We start from the raw sequence: 19171 nt of genomic DNA, 5'->3' as shown, positions 1-19171 counted from the left end.
TGAGTGTTTGTTTTTCTGGCGTTGAGCTGTATGAGCTGTTTATATATTTTGGAAATTAATTCTTTTCCAGTTGTTTGATTTGCTATTATTTGCTCCCATTCTGAGGGTTGTCTTTTCACCTTGCGTATAGTTTCCTTTATTGTGCAAAAGCATTTAAGTTTAATCAGGTCCCACTTGTTTATTTTTGCTTTTATTTCCATTACTCTAGGAGGTGGGTCATAGAGGATCTTGCTTTGATTTATGTCATCGAGTGTTCTGCCTATGTTTTCCTCTAAGAGTTTTACAGTTTCTGGTCTTACATTTAGGTCTTTAATCCATTTTGAGTTTATTTTTGTAAACAGTGTTAGGAAGTTTCTAATTTCATTCTTATACTGTCCAGTTTTTCCAGCTGTCTATTGTCACCCTGCTTATTTAACTTATATGCAGAGTACATCATGAGAAACGCTGGGCTGGATGAAGCACAAACTGGAATCAAGATTGCTGGGAGAAATATCAATAACCTCAGATATGCAGATGACACCACCCTTATGACAGAAAGTGAAGAGGAACTAACAAGCCTCTTGATGAAAGTGAAACAGGAGAGTGAAAAAGTTGGCTTAAAGCTCAACATTCAGAAAAGGAAGATCATGGCATCTGGTCCCATCACTTCATGGCAAATAGATGGGGAAACAGTGGAAACAGTGTCAGACTTTATTTTTTGGGTTCTAAAATCACTGCAGATGGTGACTGCAGCCATGAAATTAAAAGACTCTTAATCCTTGGAAGGAAGGTTATGACCAACCTAGATAGCATATTCAAAAGCAGAGATATTACTTTTGCCTAATTTTGGTTTTTTTTTGTTGTTGTTGTTGTTCTTCTTCTTTTCTAGTTATTTTAGGTGTAAAGTTAGGTTGTCTATTTGATGTTTCTCTTGTTTCTTGAGGTAGGATTGTATTGCTATAAACTTCCCTCTTAGAACTGCTTTTGCTGCATCCCATAGGTTTTGAGTTGTCATTTTTTTCATTGTCATTTGTTTCTAGAAATTTTTTTTGATTTCCCTTTTAATTTCTTCAGTCACCTGTTGGCTATTTAGAAATGTGTTGTTTAATCTCCATGTGTGTGTGTTTCTTACAGTTTTTTTTTTCTTGTAATTGATATCTAGTCTCATAGCGTTGATGGACTTCCCTGGTGGCTCAGAAGGTAAAGCATCTGTCTACAATGCGGGAGACCTGGGTTCCATCACTGGGTTAAGACGATCTGCTGGAGAAGGAAATGGCAATCCACTCCAGTACTATTGCCTGGAAAATCCCATGGACAGAGGAGCCTAGTAGGCTACACAGTCCATGGGGTCGCAAAGAATCGGACACGACTGAGCGACTTCACTCTCACTTTCACTCATAGCAGAGAAGTCAGAGAAGATGCTTGATATGATTTCAATTTTCTTAAATTTATTGAGGTTTGATTTGTAACCCAAGATGGGGTCTATCCTGGAGAATATTCCATGTACACTTGAGAAGAAAGTGTATTCTTCTGCATTTGAATGGAATGTCCTGAAGCTATGGATGAAATCCATCTCATCTAATGTATCATTTAACATTTGTGTTTCCTTATGAATTTTCTATTTTGATGATCTGTCCATTGGTGTGAGTGGGGTGGTAAAGTCTCCTACTACTATTGTGTTACTGTCAATTTCTCCTTTTACGTCTGTTAGTGTTTGTCTTATGTATGGAGTTGCTCCTATGTTGGGTGCATAGATATTTACAATTGTTATGTCTTCCTCTTGGATTGATCCCTTGATCATTATGTAGTGTCCTTCCTTATCTCTTGTAATATTCTTTAAAAATATGGAATGCTTCATGAACTTGCATGTTATCCTTGCCCAGGGGCCATGCTAATCTTCTCTGTATTGTTCCAATTTTAGTATATATGCTGCCCATCCCAGCACAAGCCTGAGGAATTTTTAAGGCCACCTAATTTCCAGAGATAAAAAATCAATTGTCCAAGAGGGTGGGCCTGTTTACCCGGATCAGAATCACCATCCTCTGTGTTTTAGGGGGAGGATCTGCATCAACATGGCTGTGGTGATGCTAGTCAGGGGCCAGGGCTGCAGCCTCTGTGGAGCCCTGGGTTCTCAGCAGTCTAGGCCTCTCCTCTCTGGACACTTTGTGCACCCGTTGCCTCATTATATTCCCATTTTTGTTTGCGAGCCTGTCCATATCACTGGAAGAATCATTAAATGACTTCCAGCATACTCTTTTTGAATAGCAGAAATGATAAACCACTTTTTTAAAATGGTTTAAGTTTGGTTTTATCTGGACTAGACAAGGATGATTGCTCTCAAGTTTAGAATGCTACAAAAATCTTGTCTGCCTTCTATTGAATATTCTTTAAAAAAGCATAAGTTGCACAAATCCAGAAATGAACTTGGGGTTCTTCTATATGTATATGAACAAACTGTATTTCAGTTGTCAAGTGGCTCAGGATCTTTGCTATTCATTTATTTGTGGCAGATTAAACAGTCGCCGGAGTATATATTCTATGGTTAAATTAACCTGAACTAGGTTAATTATGGTAGCAATTGAACCTCCATCCGATACCTTGCAGATTGGACCTTGGTGTGACCATATTCCACTGTAAGCTACGGCTTACCAAACACAAACTTCTGACTGGGAGCAGTTTCAGAATCAATTTAAATTCAAATAAAAAGGCACTCCAGTGAGAGGCACATTAAGATGTTTAAATTATGGGGCATGTGGGATTCATCAAGCAAGGGAAGCTGTTGTAAATCAAGCTTATGGTGAATGGGTTAAACACACAAGGGGGTTTTAATGCATGAGCAACACTTCCTAGTATCTTTTTCTAGTTTGAGCAACTTTAATGGAAATGTTAAGGAAATAGCAAGGAGTAAGTAAGGTTTATACCAACTACCAACCATCATATTTATAGTTTTTCACTATTACTGTCACACCAGCTTTAAAAATAAGGAATAATTAGCCCTAGGAACACATTTCAATACATGGAACTAGAATGAACTGGAGGGAGGGCCGGAGAGAAATGAGACCGGCAGTTTGAGGGTCTTTTTATTTAAAAAGAATTGCCCTTTGTTCTTGCTTCTTTTGTAGATTCTGCCATTTTGTATTATATGTGGATTTTTCCCTGCTGGATTATCCTATTCCACTTCTTACCTTCATTTCCTAGCCCTGAGCCTTGCAACAAAATCTGTGTTTGTTGAATGGGTGTGCAGTGAACGAAGTGGCACCCTCGGTCTGGATATCTGAGCACTCATTCATGCAGGACTTTATTCCTAAAGAATGTGGCTTTGCAGGAACAACAACAAAAAAAATATTATTGGATGGTCAAATGGATCCTATGAATAACTGTTTAAAGCCAGGAGACAGACACCTCCCTATCATGGCTCTCCCCTTTCAATCCTCTTTTCTTTATGCTAGGTACTATGTATTCTCTGGCAGCTTCTAGGGCCTCTTTCAGCCCTAGCTACTTAATTAATACTAAGGATATATTAGTTAGTACTTAATTAATATTAGTTATTAGTACTAATTAATATATTAGTTAGTATTTAATTAATACTAAGGATATATTTCCTAAGCCCTTGCATTTTAAGCAGATTCCTAAAGAGAATAATGTTCAACACATAAACTGAACTTCTAATGGTAAAATTTTAAGCAAAGTTCTCCTTAAGCACAAATCTAACTTTTCTTAGTAGTTAATTTCTCTATGCTACCAAAACCATCTATTTAATTAAATCCAACAAATGATGAAATAATTCACACTAGGTGGGGAGCATTTGATTAGATCCACGAAGACAGGCAAACTATAGCCCAAAGGCTAAATCCAGCCTACCTCCTGTCTTTGTAAATAAAGTTTTATTGGAACAGAACTCACTCATGTATGTAATGTTAGTGTTTGCTTTTGAACCTCAGTAGCAGAGCTTGCAACAGAGACTACATGACCCACAAAGTCTTAAGTATTTACCATGAAACTCCTGGGTTAGCTTGTTCCCTTTTTAGCTGGCTCTTGGGTTATCTTCTATTTTTCCAGTATGTACTAGTCCAAGTCCTTGTGAGTTATCCTTATTTCCAAGTTTCAATAAAAGCTGCCTCTGTTTTGAGAACCCTCAGTGTGTAGCCTGGAATGCAGAGCCTGCACTTTTGAAACATAAACACTTTGTCTTGATATAATTTTAGTATTTCTGGAACTCCCCAGGAAACAAAAAACACCAAGAAGCTCCTCTGACAGAATTCAGCTCATATTGAGAACACGTATCTTTGCCAGAGGTCTCTCCTTGCTCACCTAAACCATGAACAATAACTTTTTTGGAGAGACAAACTTTTACCAATAATTAAGAGAAAACTGTTTGACCTGCTTTGTCCCTTGATGTGAAGTAACTTCTTACTTCATGCTTATAATGGATAATAGTAAAGTATAAAAGCCCAATTCCACTTTAGCATTGAAAGATTAAGTGAATTAGTTTAGAAGCTGACATCTCCATTGAGATAACCAGCACAAAGATAGAAGTTTTCTATAGGTTTACTGTCCTCTGTATTTAAAAGTGATTGAAAAAGCATTTTGGTTGGTTTCCAAAATTAATCATGTTTGAAATACCAGTGATACATTTGTAGAATTGAGTACTATGTTATTTTTACAAAATCTTATCTTTTAAAAAACTGAGTAAGTATTCATCTTGTCTCCTGATCATGTTACTTTCTAAGCACATCTGCCTGGCTGGAGGAGGAAAAAGAAAACCATTTCAATTCTCTTCAACTTGAGGATGAGTTGCAGGGGTGGGGGCAAGGTTTGAGTCTGGCATCTTAAAGATGGAGGAGAGAGCAGGGCAGGGGATAGGATCTCTTGGAAGCCACTTTTCTTCTCTGGTTAAGCACTCGGGAGAGCCCTGTTTGAGGACTGAGCACCTCACAGAGAGTATTCAGAAGTAAAAGGTGAAACAGTTCTGACACCTCCCATGCTCTAGGCACTGCCCAACAGGCTCCAGCCAGCTCAGCTCACCTGATCTTAGAACGTGGAGTGTGCACTAAACAGCCAGTCCGTTACAAAGAGAGAATTTGAATCCAGGTGCCCTAGCAAACCTCTTTTCAAGGTATGGTAAGGGGGCCATTTTGAATGACGCAATGTCTCTAAGGAGAAAGCAGTGTGGGCAGCTCTAGCTCCAGGCTGATGGCTCTGGGTGTTTACAGCATCAGGAAGCACGGTTCTTTTTGTTTCTAATTGAAGGGTAATTGCTTTACAGCATTGTGTCAGTCTCTGCCATGCGTGCGTGCTCAGCCACTTCAGTCGTGTCTGACTCTCTGTGATCCTATGGATCACAGTCTGCCAGGCTCCTCTGTCTGTGGGACTCTCCAGGCTAGAAGACTGGGGTGTGTTGCCATGCCCTCCTCCAGGGGATCTTCCTAACCCAGGGATCAAACCTGCATATCTCATGTCTCCTTCATTAGCAGGTGGGTTCTTTACCACTGGGCCACCTGGCAAGCCCCAGTTTCTCCCATACACCAACATAAATCAGCCATAGGTATACACGGTTCCCCTACCGCCATCCCACCCACCTAGGTTGTCACAGAGCACAGGATCTGAGCTCCCTCCATCACACAGCTAATTCCCACTGGCTATCACTTTTACATATGGTAATGAGTATGTTTCAGTGCTACTCTTTATTTTTTTTTATTAGCAATTGCAATGGTGAAAAACATATAACTGGGGAATAAGAATAAGATGGTCTGAGGCCCAGCTCTGCTACTTACATAACTCTGAAGTTCTAAATTCTTGATTTCTTTCTCTGTAAAATGGAAATAACAATTCCTCTTTCACAGATTTGCAAGGATTACGTGAGGTAATATACATGCCAGTGTTGTGTAGAGTGCTTGAGCCACTACCAGGCATTATTACCCTAAAGAGGAAAATTATCAAAGGTAAAACTATACTGTTTTTGGTAATATTAGTACAGCTGGTAACCATATTTTAAAATCCTATCGGTTGGATTTCAATAACAGTATTAGAAATCTCTGCTTTACCTCATTTTCACCCAGGTTCCTGAAAGTTTGTATGGTTAAAATATTAAAATTCTGTCTAAATAAATACCACTCTTGAAATACTTTTCAGTAATTTTACTTGTTGAAAGATAATAGCAAATAATGTCTTGCATAAGACAGTAAGTAGTGCTATTTACTCGCAGTGATTATAATTTTTGTATTTGCTTTCTTAATCTATAGCAGATGTGGAATGACATGGCTTTGTCCCACCCCACCCCCAAATGCTCAGCGCAACATATGGCACTGAATCAGATTACACTCTGGTTGAGACACAGTGAAACACTCACATATCCGTGAAGAGAATCCAAGTTTGCTGTTATCTTAATTTTTGTTAGTTTATTCAGCCTGCATCTAAAACATCATTTTGATATTGTTATTTGGCTAGGAAAACCAAAATCCTAAAGGTGAACAAGATTTTCCAAAGAAATATAATATTAAATTTGTAAATCTCAAGGTTACTGACAAGGAAACGTGTGTATTAAAATTTTAGTGGCTTTGAAAGTTAATACCTGTCAGAAAAGCCCATGGAGGGGCATTAATTAAATGTATTTCTGATACGGCAATTAGAGAGTAGAAATGATTTTGCAATCTGATTAGAAATGTGACCATTAAGATAAAAAATCATGACACCTTCAAAGAGGCCTATCCATAATTTATTAATGGAGACATTGCAACTACCAAACTGCGAAAGCAAATGTGTTTTATTCTTGGACCTTATACCATTAAAAACCGTAACTGGCAGAGCCCCACACTGATGAGCCAAATGGAAAGTGGAAAAAAAAACACTGCCGAATCTTAAATTCTGGTCCTCTTTTGCTTATAAATATCATACTTGTATATGTATTGAGCATAAATTGTATCAAATCTCTACACAAATATTATTTCCTTCTCCCCAGAAAAAGAAAACTGGAGGAGCTGGAAACATCTGTGGCTTTCACTGAACATCAAAAGATTTTGCTACTTAAATTCCTCTTCCTAAGGTTTGGAAGAGCTGATGACATTCTGCGGATCTGAGAAACCAGTTCCTTTGAATCTCCTGCAGTGATTGCTTGCCCTTCTCCCCATCGGTAACATGAAAAAGGCAGGAGACAAACAGCAGAATGCAGAAGTGTTGTTTTCCAGTCCTCAGTCCCTGAAGCTCAAGTTGAAGTCAGAATGAACACTGAGGTGCAGTACTTCCTCGGCAGGACTTCACTACCACCCCATGACACCCAAACTCCCCTTTCTGGGCTACAACATCAGCATCTGGAAACAGATGACCTGTCTTAGCCACCTGAGAATAAAGCCCAACAGGCAGGTGGTGACAATACCTCAAAGCGACCATAGGGCAGCTCAAAGACTAGGTGGCCCTGCTGTAGCGAAGGTGAGAACTCCTTCTGGGATCAGGGAGAGTGTTGGGGCCTGGGAGTTAGTCAGAAGGCAGGGCGCGTTCTCTTCCTTTCCAAAGAGAGAATGTGGATGCATTATCTACTATTTTAGGAAACTTGTTCAGGAATGAATTGCATTCTTGCAGGTTTGTTTTTATGGAAGGAAACAAAACCATTTGCTTCATAAGTGTTTCCAGCACCCCACAACTTAGAAATTTGGTTCTACTAATATCAACTATATAAATTTAAGAGAATGAGACTTTCAGATTTTGGGCACAGGCTTTAAAGAACCCTACTGGAGGAAGAAGTAAGAGCATCATTTGTTCCCCATGGTCCCTAGGGGATCCCACTGCACCTTGGGTAATGAAAGTGAGCATTTGTTTCAAAAGTCAGAATCACCTCTCTCCTGACAACCATAATTCCTTTTATTAAGCATATTTTACTGAGCATTAAACAGCACAAATCCAAATGATAAAGTGCAGGCCAGTGCACAGGCCTGTCGTTCAGTTCAGCTTGAGTGTGAGTGTATGGGGACACACACACATGAATACACACACCCAGAATCTTGTACATTTTACCATCTTTTGACTATAGCATTTTATAGAGCTACATATCTTAAAAATAACAGCCTGGTGCACATGCATATATGCTTTCTTTTCCTGGTCAAATGCAGCAAGGGAGATTTATTTTAAAAGAAGAAAAAAAAAGACACCAATGCGTTCATCTAAAAGGAAGCAAATTAAACAGAGCTATGCTGATAACACCTGATGTCTGGTCACAATCCACTGCTCTAATGCTGATCAATATATTCACAAACAAATCAAATGTATTGTCAAAAGAAAAATGCTGCTCTTAACACTCCAACAGGTACTAGCTTCAGTTGTGCTTCTCAGTCAGGCAAAATGCTGTATCCCCAGCTCCTAATGCTATTTATTTTGCTTCCTGCCAATCTTGCAAATAATTCATCTCATGTGTCATTTCCTCATAAATGCTTCCTGGTGCTTGATTGCTCTGCCTGTTGGCATTTGATTTCAAACTGTTATTTTACCTTTATAAACATTTAGAACTTTCTAAGCGTGAGGAGAATGCCAAAAGGCATGCAAGAATGAGGCTGTAATTAGATCAGCAAAGTATGCTTTACAGCCTATCTAGCTTTCTCTGTATACCAGAAATCTCTCTTTGCATCCAATATTGCATTCCCAATCTGGGTGCAGAACAGCAAATTAACATTTACTCCAGCAAAGAGGCCCTGGTATCAACATGTTTAATTTATTATTATTGCAAAGAACAGTTTTCCCATGATTAGTGAAATAGAATACATATAATATATTTAAGGATCTGTACTCAGACCACAAAAAAGGGAATGGGGGAAGGAGAAAAGCAGAAAACAAAAGAAAAAATAGAAGTAATATCAGTTACCACCTGATTTTTGTGGCTAAAAAATAGACTATGACGTGCAATAGTGCAATTTTCCTTTGCTAGTCCAGCAATGCAAGTCTTAATAGGAAGTCCACTGAGGATTTTCTGCATTTCAGGATTTAGTTGCGTGCTTGCCGGGAGTTAGAATTCCTGCCAGGCTTCTGACTCTGAGTGGAATCACTATGGCTAGAATCACTTGTATTCAGTCCAAGATGACGGAGCTTCATATCCCACCGCTGTGAAATTTAAAACAGAGAACAGTCACAAGCACATATTACCAGGGCCATCATTTCTATTATTCTAACAACTAGGACTGCAAAATCAGATCTCAAAAGCATTTTACTACTTTTCCAAAAGTATAATCTATGTCCCAGGGGTAGCAATGAGGTGGAAGCTATGTAAATGTCATACTTTAATTTGAAAAACTGGCCACCTATAACATATCAGTAATGGTTTCATATCAAATTTTAAACTTAAAATCTCCATGTCAGTAAATGGTGACAGAAATAAACACTGATATCTGTGGGTATTTCCTGAGGTAACGTACACAAGTCTGGTACTTCATGGGTGATCAACAAATATGAGATTTCCATAGAGAATTTGAAGAAAGTGCTATTTTTTATTTTCTTCTCTTGTGACACATAAGAGCACAGCCTTTTAAACCTAAGTGATTTGAGCAGTGAAAAAACTGAAAGTGGGAAGAGAGGACGGGGTACTTTAAAAATATCTTTCCAAGTTACATCTACCAAGTACAACAAAACAGAACACATTTCTGTCCTCATTCTAAGTTTTATAAAGGACCACATCACAAATGGTTTTAATAACTACAATCAAGTTTAGTAATATTTCATATTGACAACTTCAATAATGTTCACATGTAATATAATAAATTAAAAGGAAGTTATATTATGGATATTATAGGTAGTAAATAAGAATAAGAGTTATATATGAAATTCCTAGTACATAACAAATTCTCAATTTTCAATTACTTTCAGTAATTCTTCATTTTAGCACATTTTTACTCCACAATCTTATCGGGTTTCCATATTTAAAAAAAAAAAGTCTGATTTTCAACTCCCCAAGGCAAGTGAAACATCTTGATTGGAACAACATAACAGAGACTTAGGTTAATTTTTTTTTTTTTGCATGGCAAGACCATAAAAAAAAATTTTTATTGCTCTTGATCTATCCCAGAGAGCAAAAAAAAAAAAAAAATCAGCTGAGAAGGACAATTCTTATTTGAAAAAAAAAAAACAATATCCTTCATAAAATTCTTCTTTACATCCTCAAAATTGACTGGAAAACCACAGTAAGAATTAAAAATTACTCCAGTTATTTCTTCCCATCAGCAACCAGATGAAACTATAAGTGATTTCACAATAATAACTGAGAGCTCCCTGTAGAAAGCCATGAAAAAAAAATGCTTGCCCAACTAAGGAACAGGACCAACAAGCCATGATGTCCTGTATCTTTACATGATGATAATTGTTTTGGTACCAAAAGAGAAGCAGCAAGCCATGGTACATGCTTTGCAGCAATGATGCTGAAAGCTTTTCCAACTGGTACAGGAATTTAGGACAAATTCCTACCTGCATTAGCAAGCAGAAAACCGAATTAAAAGGACAGTAAGAGATTCCCACATACTAAAGAAGAGCCACTTTTTAACAGACACCAAACAAATTGAAAAGAGACACAAATAGAGAATTCTCGTAAGTAAACTTGAAATACATCACACTTTTGACATAATACTCAGGGGAATAAAAGAGCGTATTAGAGGGTTTTTTCTCCCTGCAAAATAATGCCCTCTGTATTTTTGTAGGTCACTTAAACTGAAATGTGTCTGCTATGTCAAGTGCCAGATGTATAAGATAAACTGCCCAGGGGTGTTTAACTTACCCCATAAATGTTTCCCAAGCCTTCAAACTCACAGAAGGAAGAGGATGTATTATGTCTAGTACAATTCCTACTCTCCCCTCCCCATCCTGCCAATGCATGTGTGCGTGCACATGTGCACACACACACACCCGTGCACACACACCCTTTTTGATTCTTTATCCCTCTGAATACTTCCCCCACATTCCTTTTGTTGAAACAGATTTACTTAGTAAAAGGAAACGATACCTTCTATAATAAGGTGGTTTACTGTATTTTTTTTTAAATGCATCACTTGCAGAATCTAAGAGTCATTGGTTTTAAAATAAAGCTACATTACTGCTCTAAGAACCTAATTTGGTCAGATCTCTTATATACAGATGACCGTGGCTGCACTTTGTACATAGGAACTGGTGTCTATACATTGGGACAATACCCACAGTTTTCTACTCATGCTTTATTCTTTCCATCTTCTCTGACTCACAGAACTGCAATTGTTCAAGGAATCAACATATCCAGCTAAAAAATAAAACAAAACCCTATATTTTCCAGCTTCTCTTGCAGCTAGGGATGGACCCAGTCCTAAGTAATATGTGGTTGGGTAGGACGCTTGGAATCTCTTTTTACCTCCTTTTCTTTTTCCCTGAAATGTAGGTATGATGTAGAGGTGGGGCAGCCATGCTATGACCTCCAGCTAAACTTGATTGTGGAAGCAATATCTTTAAAAATGACAATATCTTCTAGCTTATTTAAAAATAAGCTAGAAGGAGCCTGGAGCTCTACTGAGAATATGAAGCCACAAGAACAAGGCTGGACTAACTACAGCTAGATTTCCCACTGTGAGAAGTCAGGTATCTGAAGCTAGATCTCTGATACACATACAGAGAATGTGCTCCTTAAATGAAACAGACATTACAAAGTTGGGTTTTTAAATAAAAAAAAAATATATATATATATTTAATATTCCAAAACCTGACTTTGTAATGTCTGTAATACACACACACACACACACACACACACACACATCAGGGTTTAATATTTTTCATGTAGTTGAAGGTAGTTATTTTGTTTAAATGACAAATGGCTGGCTTTCTACTTTAATTTTCTGCATATCACTTTTAATATAAAATTCAGGCTGGAACTTCCCTGGTGATCCACTGGATAAGAATCTACCTTCCAATGCAGGTTTGAGCCCTACTCAAGCAACTAAGATCCCCATTGGGCGACTAAGACCCAATGCAGCCAAATAAATAAATAAATTACAATTAAATAAATAAATAATAAAATAAAATTTAGGCTTACCTTAACTTTTTTACCAAGTCGATCCTTCCATTTCTCAGCAATAGAACCTTCCACCAACAGTAATCTGTATTTTAAAGAAGCAGCCATTTTTGAAAAATTAAAACATATTACTGAAAAATACAAGGAATCATTGTCAAGAAACACATACTGTTTATACTAGAAAGGGACAGCCATGTTTTAGAACAGTAATTCTCAACTACTTGGGAGTCATGGACCAGTTTAAGAACAAACAAAATTATGATCCCTCTCCCCAGAAAAATGCACACCTAGAAATTTCCCACATATACTTTCCTATCTAATACATGAATTGAAGGCTCCAACTAAAACTGATCTTTAATTCCCCAGAAGGTAGACAGATCCCAAAGAGCAACCCCCAGAGTCAGATCTCTAAAGAAATGCAATAAGAATAGGATGTGCATAGAAATTATTCTGAATTCTTAAGGAGGGAATTACCTGGAGCGCTCTTCATCTTCATAGCCCATGATGAGATACTCCTCATTAACGTTAAGTGGAGGACACAGGCAGCCAGAGCTGGTATAAAGGTTCACAGTCTCCCTTGGAATGTTTACCAGAGAAGCCTTTAAAATCTCCTTCACCTCCACGACTGCAGTCACATCATGACACTTGGTCTTTATTTCTTTAACTTTAGCCCGAATGACTGGATAAAAGACAATAAAGCCGATATGGCAATATGATACACAATAGGTGCCCCAGTCAAAAAAGACAAGTAGACTTCTTTCTAGTCAATTCATATCCACTTGATGTTCAATGAATGGAGAGAAAAAATAAAGCAGATATAGCCTCCTTAGACAGTAGTGAGTAACACACTCTACAGAACACCTGCCCCCATAATATTCACCCCTGACCCCTGCAAATTTGCATGAACGTTTATATTTGTGTGTGTATATGCATACATGTGTGCGTGTATTTCATGATGAGAACTGTTTAGATATGTACAGTTTCAACTGTGCCAAGAGGAATTTAAACCATGTCAGTTTCACTATATGTAAAGACCTACCACCTAAATATGCTTTGTTTCACTGTCAGCATTTTTTCCATCAGGTCTATTAATAGATTTTCTAACCAGTTAGGGTTTTCTTTAATGTCGTAAAGCTGTCCTATTCTATGATGTTCTCAGGCTAGTTCTGCAATCTTTCCACCCTCTTCATCTTAGCTCACTGTTCAGACATCAGCTCCTTTCTTCAGTACAGACTATCTTTCATACTCTGGTTTAGGTATACTGCATTTTCTGCTTGAATAAAAACTGTCCCACTCATGTGCTATGAAATGCGGTCTAACACGTCAATTGCATTAATCTACTGTCTCAGTGGGTATTCTGGCAGCCAGTTTATCTCATAAGGTTGGGCTTGACTTCTCAAAATAAAGACAAAACTGCTTTAAAAAGAATAAATTCAGTTGCAAATTCAAAACATTTGACTCAGAATATAGAAAGCACTGTTCTGCTTCTTTTCTGTATTTCTCTCCTTTGGAAGAGCCAAATTCTTTAGATTCCTACTTCGGGTAAATGAGCTTTTTACTTTTTTTCCTAAGGGGATTTTGAAAAGGCCTAGGAAGAAGCAAAAAATGTCAATTAGTAAGAAGCCAACAGCTTTTGCCCAGGCAGCCTCATTGCTCTAGTTCAATATCCATGGACTTTATACAGAAGCAAACACAACATATCCAAATGAATGTACTTTTTAAAAGCCTCTTAGGCACATATCTGCCAACCACTTTCATCTGAGTTCCTTCCCACATATTTTAGGGGTTTTGGACTACAAAGGAAAAAGTAATCCATGAAAATATAAAGCCAGCTAATAAACCATTGCCCTCCATCAATGCCTCAATTCCATACAGAAATTTATTCAATAACATTCCACCAGTACAACACACATACAATAAGAATTAAGCTACTAATTCTAAAAACTTTAGAACAAAACCTCAATTTTGCTTCACAGGTATTTCAATCTTCAGAGAATTAGTTGTCTCAAGTATGAGGGCTTATAGCAAGCAAAATGTAACTGCCAGCCTCTCTGCTTGGTGTGATTTCTGAGTGAAGGGGTCTTTTTTTATGAGTGTTCTATTCTTATTTTTACAAAAGATAAGGTTGCCCTTTTTGAAATGTCATTTGGGAGAACCAGATGATAGATTCACAGCCCCGGCTAGCACACATTTTTGTGTGTCCTGGCTTATGTGACTGTGCTTCATAGCATTCATCAGCTATTAGAGATTAGTGAGCTGTGCAAACGTTCTCAAACTAATGATTTATTTACCCAGTGCGTCTACTATTTTCATTAGAAATTTTTAGCACATGTACCCACTCCAAAGTAAATACCTCTCTACAAGGCTTACTTTATTATTCAAGTAATTTTGTCAAAGCTCAAGAGCTTTTACCTGAATTAATCTGAATGAAGCAGAGGTTTCATCTGAATTATCAATTTGCTCCCACCTCCAGTTTGTTTTCTCAATAGACACACGTAGATATTTAAGAAAGATAAAAATCAACATATTTTAAAATTTAAAATATATTTTCAGGAGTTTTCCTTCTCTTTTATAATTTCAGTGTCTGTCTTTGTCAAAGAAGCTCTGAGTAAGACTTAGAGAAGTGAAAATTCGTAAACTATGGGAAATCTAGTTATTGTTTAACTATGAGAAAGAAATTATCTTTTTTCCACTACCTGTGATCTGTATCCTATTTCTGTTATAATACTCACTGGGCTACCTTGTTGGAAGATTTTCTCTTCCTATGACTTGTAACCATTAGTAACCATTTTATCTTTTAACAAAAATAGTAACACTAACCATTGCAGCACTAAGACTGGATAAAGTAAAAATTAATAATAAGTAAAACAAATACAAACTAAGTAGAATTTCCCAATATAAAATTTTTTATGTTTTTGTCTTTAACACAACTCTTCATTAACTTAAAAGTTCATATAGCATTTTTCAATCTTACAAAGTTAATCTCCTAAAAATTAAAAGTTTCCTTTCCTTGTGATATTTCACATCAATTTATAGAGGATAGTGTCCTCAGATCAGCAGCCAGGCATCTGATTTCTTACATTTCCACCTTAGAAAGTGTGTCTACCATTGGCTAAGAGAAACTATAGATTCCTCTAAAGATAATTAGTAAACAAAAAATAAAAATTGAATCCATTGAAGAAAAATTTGAGGAACTAGGTATATTTATTTTAAAGAGATTTAACTACACTGAATTTTTTACTTGATATCTTTCAATATACAGTATTTTCAAAGATATCAAAGGTTACTCTTACAGAGATTTATCCATTTCTCTCCTTCCAATTCCCAAATAATAGAAAAGGAGGAATAATTCTGTTGTGTGTGTGCTATATTCTCTGAAGTAAACTGAATAATAAAGCCTTCATTTTAGTAATGAAGGCACTTTATAAATCCATTTAATTGCCGTGTTTATTCACTTACTCAACACTGACAGTCTTTGGCAGAGATAGTAACATGAACTTTATTAATCTCATAAATGCCAGAGTGGAAGAATCATAATAAAATGCCAACAGAATACAGCAAATACTGATTTGTTGCTTATTTTATCAACTAGAAAACTCTATTAATTGACCCTTCTAAGTATAACCGTGATTGATATTTGTGACTCTGAAGCATTCGAATATCCAAGAGTACATTCTGAATAATTAAAGGAAGGATAACTTAGGTTCAATAATCACTGATAAAATAGGGATAATATAACATTTCATGGTGCAGTTGAGAAAATCACCTAAGACAGTGTATGGAAACCACCTAACACATTACCTGGCACAGAGACAGAAGCTTTTCCTCCTCCAGTTAAATTTGTCAGCTACATTTAGATTGGTAGCTCTTCAGTTAATACTTTGCTTATCAGAACAGCACATGTCTAGGTCAGGCTAGATAACAAAACATTTCCTTGAATACTTTTTCAAAGAACACAACATTTCATTGAATACTAACAAACTCCGTGTTACTTTCCAACTCTGTCAATGTTTTCCATGAGACAGAATGTTTGGAAAAATCCAGTTTGACTCTTTTAACCACTCCTTATGCATTGAAGTGCTCGGTTTACAGCCCCTGACTGTTGACCCCAATGAATCACAACCAATGACCATGCAGCTCCATATCCTTGCCGGCCTATCAGAGAGGGGAGAGCCCCTCTCAACTGCTGTGTGAGTCACTGCATGGTTCTAAGATGCCAGCCGTGCTGCCTGAAATGCATCCCCCAAATCAAGCATTTGTCAAGAATAGTGCCCACGAGACATTTCAATTGTTTAGAACAGAGAGATTATGCTCTTAAAAGCTGTCCTTGTGTGTTTTTAAGCCTTATCCGTAAGTTGTTCTATCAATCTACACATGCACACGAACCCCTTTCTGAACCTAGCAGTTCGTAAATCGATCACCGAGTTATCCTTACCGTAGTTGTAATTGTTTCGGAAATAGGTCTTCTGTGTAGCTCTGACTGGTTTACATTTGCAGCGTTCTAGAAAACATAACATTTTATCTATTATGAGCAAAAGTTCAACATTAGCTCTCTTTTGTTTATGCAGTTTTTGGTAAGATCAGACCCAAATCTAGTAGCAAAGGAAGCTCATATTCTCTGTGCCTGGTCCTTTTCTCCTACAACTACATTCACATTTGTTCTGTCTACAGAGCTGCCTATTCAATGTCAAAGGTCCCAATCCTGAGGAAACCCTGTTCCCCACCATGCATGAAGAGAGCATGCCCCCAGAACCCTGAAAGAGACACGCTCAGTGCTTCAGGCAGCTGAATGAGTGCCACCCGAGAGGCAAGTCATGCTTAAGCTCAGTAACTAGTTACCCCTGCTCCAGGCCACCTGCCCTCACAGACATTTGACAGACTATGCAACGCACCTCCAAATATTAGCTTTTGGATCTAAAATCAACACAATAAGATAAGCACATATTATTATAACCCAGTGGACTTTTTGAAGTTCTTAAGAGGCATGACCTCCTTCTTTTTTGGATCTAATTTTTTAAAATTTTAATTGAAGTATACATGATCTACATTATAATAATACTTTCAGGTGTACAACAGAGTGATTCTCATGAGCACTTTCTATAGGCAGAATAACTGGTATTAAACTCAATGGTAGTTTTATGTTTACAGGAGGAAGTTACTATATACATATTTTGAAATAAGATGCTCTGTGTTTTTTAAATATCTAGTGAGTAGTGACCAGAACATTTTCTGTCTAATATAATACAAGCATATGTAATAAAAGTTTTAATTATCTCAAAGTGTTTCATATATAGGATAAATCATTTAACATCTTAGAGAGTAGATTACTATATTGTTTATGATAGATTACTTGGCTAAGAAATACACCTCATGTGTACATCATAACCATAATAAAATCTTAGTCATTAGAGTGAACATAAAAATTGAGAATAATACACAATTACCTGAGAAAGCATTTGTTTAGGTAAAGATTTCTGGGCACGTGAATCACAGAAAAGAAGCCAACAAAAATTTTTTTGTTTAAAAGTGTTTCATGTTAGCATGGAGACCAGCAAACAGCAAAAGTTTTTGTTGACACTTTGACATTATGTTTTCTAAGTGTGTGTGTGTCTGTGTGTGTGTTAGTGACTCAGTCACATCCAACTTTTTGTGACCCTAGGACTGTAGCCCCACCAGGCTCCTCTGTCCATGGGATTCTTCAGGCAAGAATACTGGAGTGGGTGGCCATTCCCTTCTCCAGGGGATCTTCCTGATTCAGGGATCGGACCCAGGTCTCCTACACTGCAGGCAGATTCTTTACCATCTGAACCACCAGGGAAGCCCTTCCTTATCATAATAAATGTTATTTCCAGCTAAACTCGCGGATAATGTGTTTGAAGTAGCAGTCCTTCGGAGAACAGCACCTCACTACCCTCTTTTCAGCTCTGCTGCTATTGCTGCTAAGTCGCTTCAGTCGTGTCCGACTCTATGCGACCCCATAGATGGCAGCCCACCAGGCTCCCCCGTCCCTGGGATTCTCCAGGCAAGAACACTGGAGTGGGTTGCCATTTCCTTCTCCAATGCATGAAAGTGAAAAGTGAAAGTGAAGTCGCTCAGTCATGTCCGACTCTTCTCAACCCCATGGACTGCAGCCTACCAGGCTCCTCCGTCCATGGGATTTTCCAGGCAAGAGTACTGGAGTGGGGTGCCATCACCTTCTCCACTTTTCAGCTCTAGAGATAAGCATGTCTCCTGGGGACAAGCACGGGTCTCCAAAGCAGGAGCAGCAGCTCCGCTGTTCTCACCCAGGAGAGAGCCGAGGGTGTCCTCAGAGCTACACACAGCAGCGCTCTGATTCTGCAGATAATTTTTAACACCGTTTATGTGGAATAACGATCTCAATAGACAATAGGTCATATCAGTGCTGGTTGCTATTTGAAGAAGATTCCTCAAAAAATGACGTTTTTATTAGCAAAGCGTTTGTATTCCCATTTAAAACAAACTGAAAAGTTATCTAGTTCTACCGTACAGCTGCTTTCTTTTGTACCAAAATGTTACACATTTTTAAAAGAGAGATTCTTGAGATGAGACTATTTCCGAAGAAATAAATGCTGTAGTCTTTGACTTACAAATTATCCTCACCTACATATAGATATGGATTTGTGCTTTTCTATCTCTTTAAAAATAGATACTACTCACTAAAAATAGTGAGAAGGAGAAGATTGGAGAAGGCAATGACACCCCACTCCAGTACTCTTGCCTGGAAAATCCCATGGACGGAGGACCCTGGTGGGCTGCAGTCCATGGGGTCGCTAAGAGTCAGACACGAGTGAGCGACTTCACTTTCACTTTTCACTTTCATGCATTGGAGAAGGAAATGGCAACCCACTCCAGTGTTCTTGCCTGGAGAATCCCAGGGATGGGGGAGCCTGGTAGGCTGCCATCTATGGGGTCACACAGAGTCGGACATGACTGAAGCAACTTAGCAGTAGCAGCACTAAAAATAATACATGAAGATAAATTATCTACATATTTGTAATTCTTCAGAAATCTGCACATGTTCTAATAAAAAATTCTTGGCAAAAATACACCAACTGCCAATTAAATAGATTTAGAAAAATACACCAACTATTACTGGATTGATTCTAATATGATTACTTGAAGCATAAACAATGGATTCCACAAAACTTCCAGGTAGAGATTTTTTCCAAA

The 19171-nt window shown here is 37.7% G+C and overlaps 1 protein-coding gene and 1 non-coding gene across 2 annotated transcripts in view; both read right to left on the bottom strand.

Annotated features, from left to right (window-relative positions):
• Positions 1-1817: 1817 nt before the first annotated feature.
• Positions 1818-1924, bottom strand: LOC112583003. The gene has a single exon (XR_003107369.2). It is a non-coding gene; the product is annotated as a U6 spliceosomal RNA (small nuclear RNA).
• A 5888-nt stretch (positions 1925-7812) lies between these two features.
• The window catches only part of FRZB (frizzled related protein), a 34232-nt gene continuing 22873 nt past the window's right edge, over positions 7813-19171 (bottom strand). The window contains exons 3-6 of the mRNA XM_006071781.4: positions 16416-16481; positions 12455-12659; positions 12002-12065; positions 7813-9063 (exon numbers count right to left, since the gene is read on the bottom strand). Coding sequence (XP_006071843.1) covers positions 8947-9063; positions 12002-12065; positions 12455-12659; positions 16416-16481 — 452 coding nt within the window. The 3' untranslated portion in view covers positions 7813-8946. The remainder of the gene's footprint in view (positions 9064-12001; positions 12066-12454; positions 12660-16415; positions 16482-19171) is intronic.

This window comes from Bubalus bubalis, chromosome 2, assembly GCF_019923935.1.
Source record: "Bubalus bubalis isolate 160015118507 breed Murrah chromosome 2, NDDB_SH_1, whole genome shotgun sequence".
Classification (NCBI taxonomy): Eukaryota; Metazoa; Chordata; class Mammalia; order Artiodactyla; family Bovidae; genus Bubalus; species Bubalus bubalis.
The sequence above is the reverse complement of the archived record's forward strand: the minus strand, read 5'-3'. Positions and strand labels throughout refer to the sequence as shown.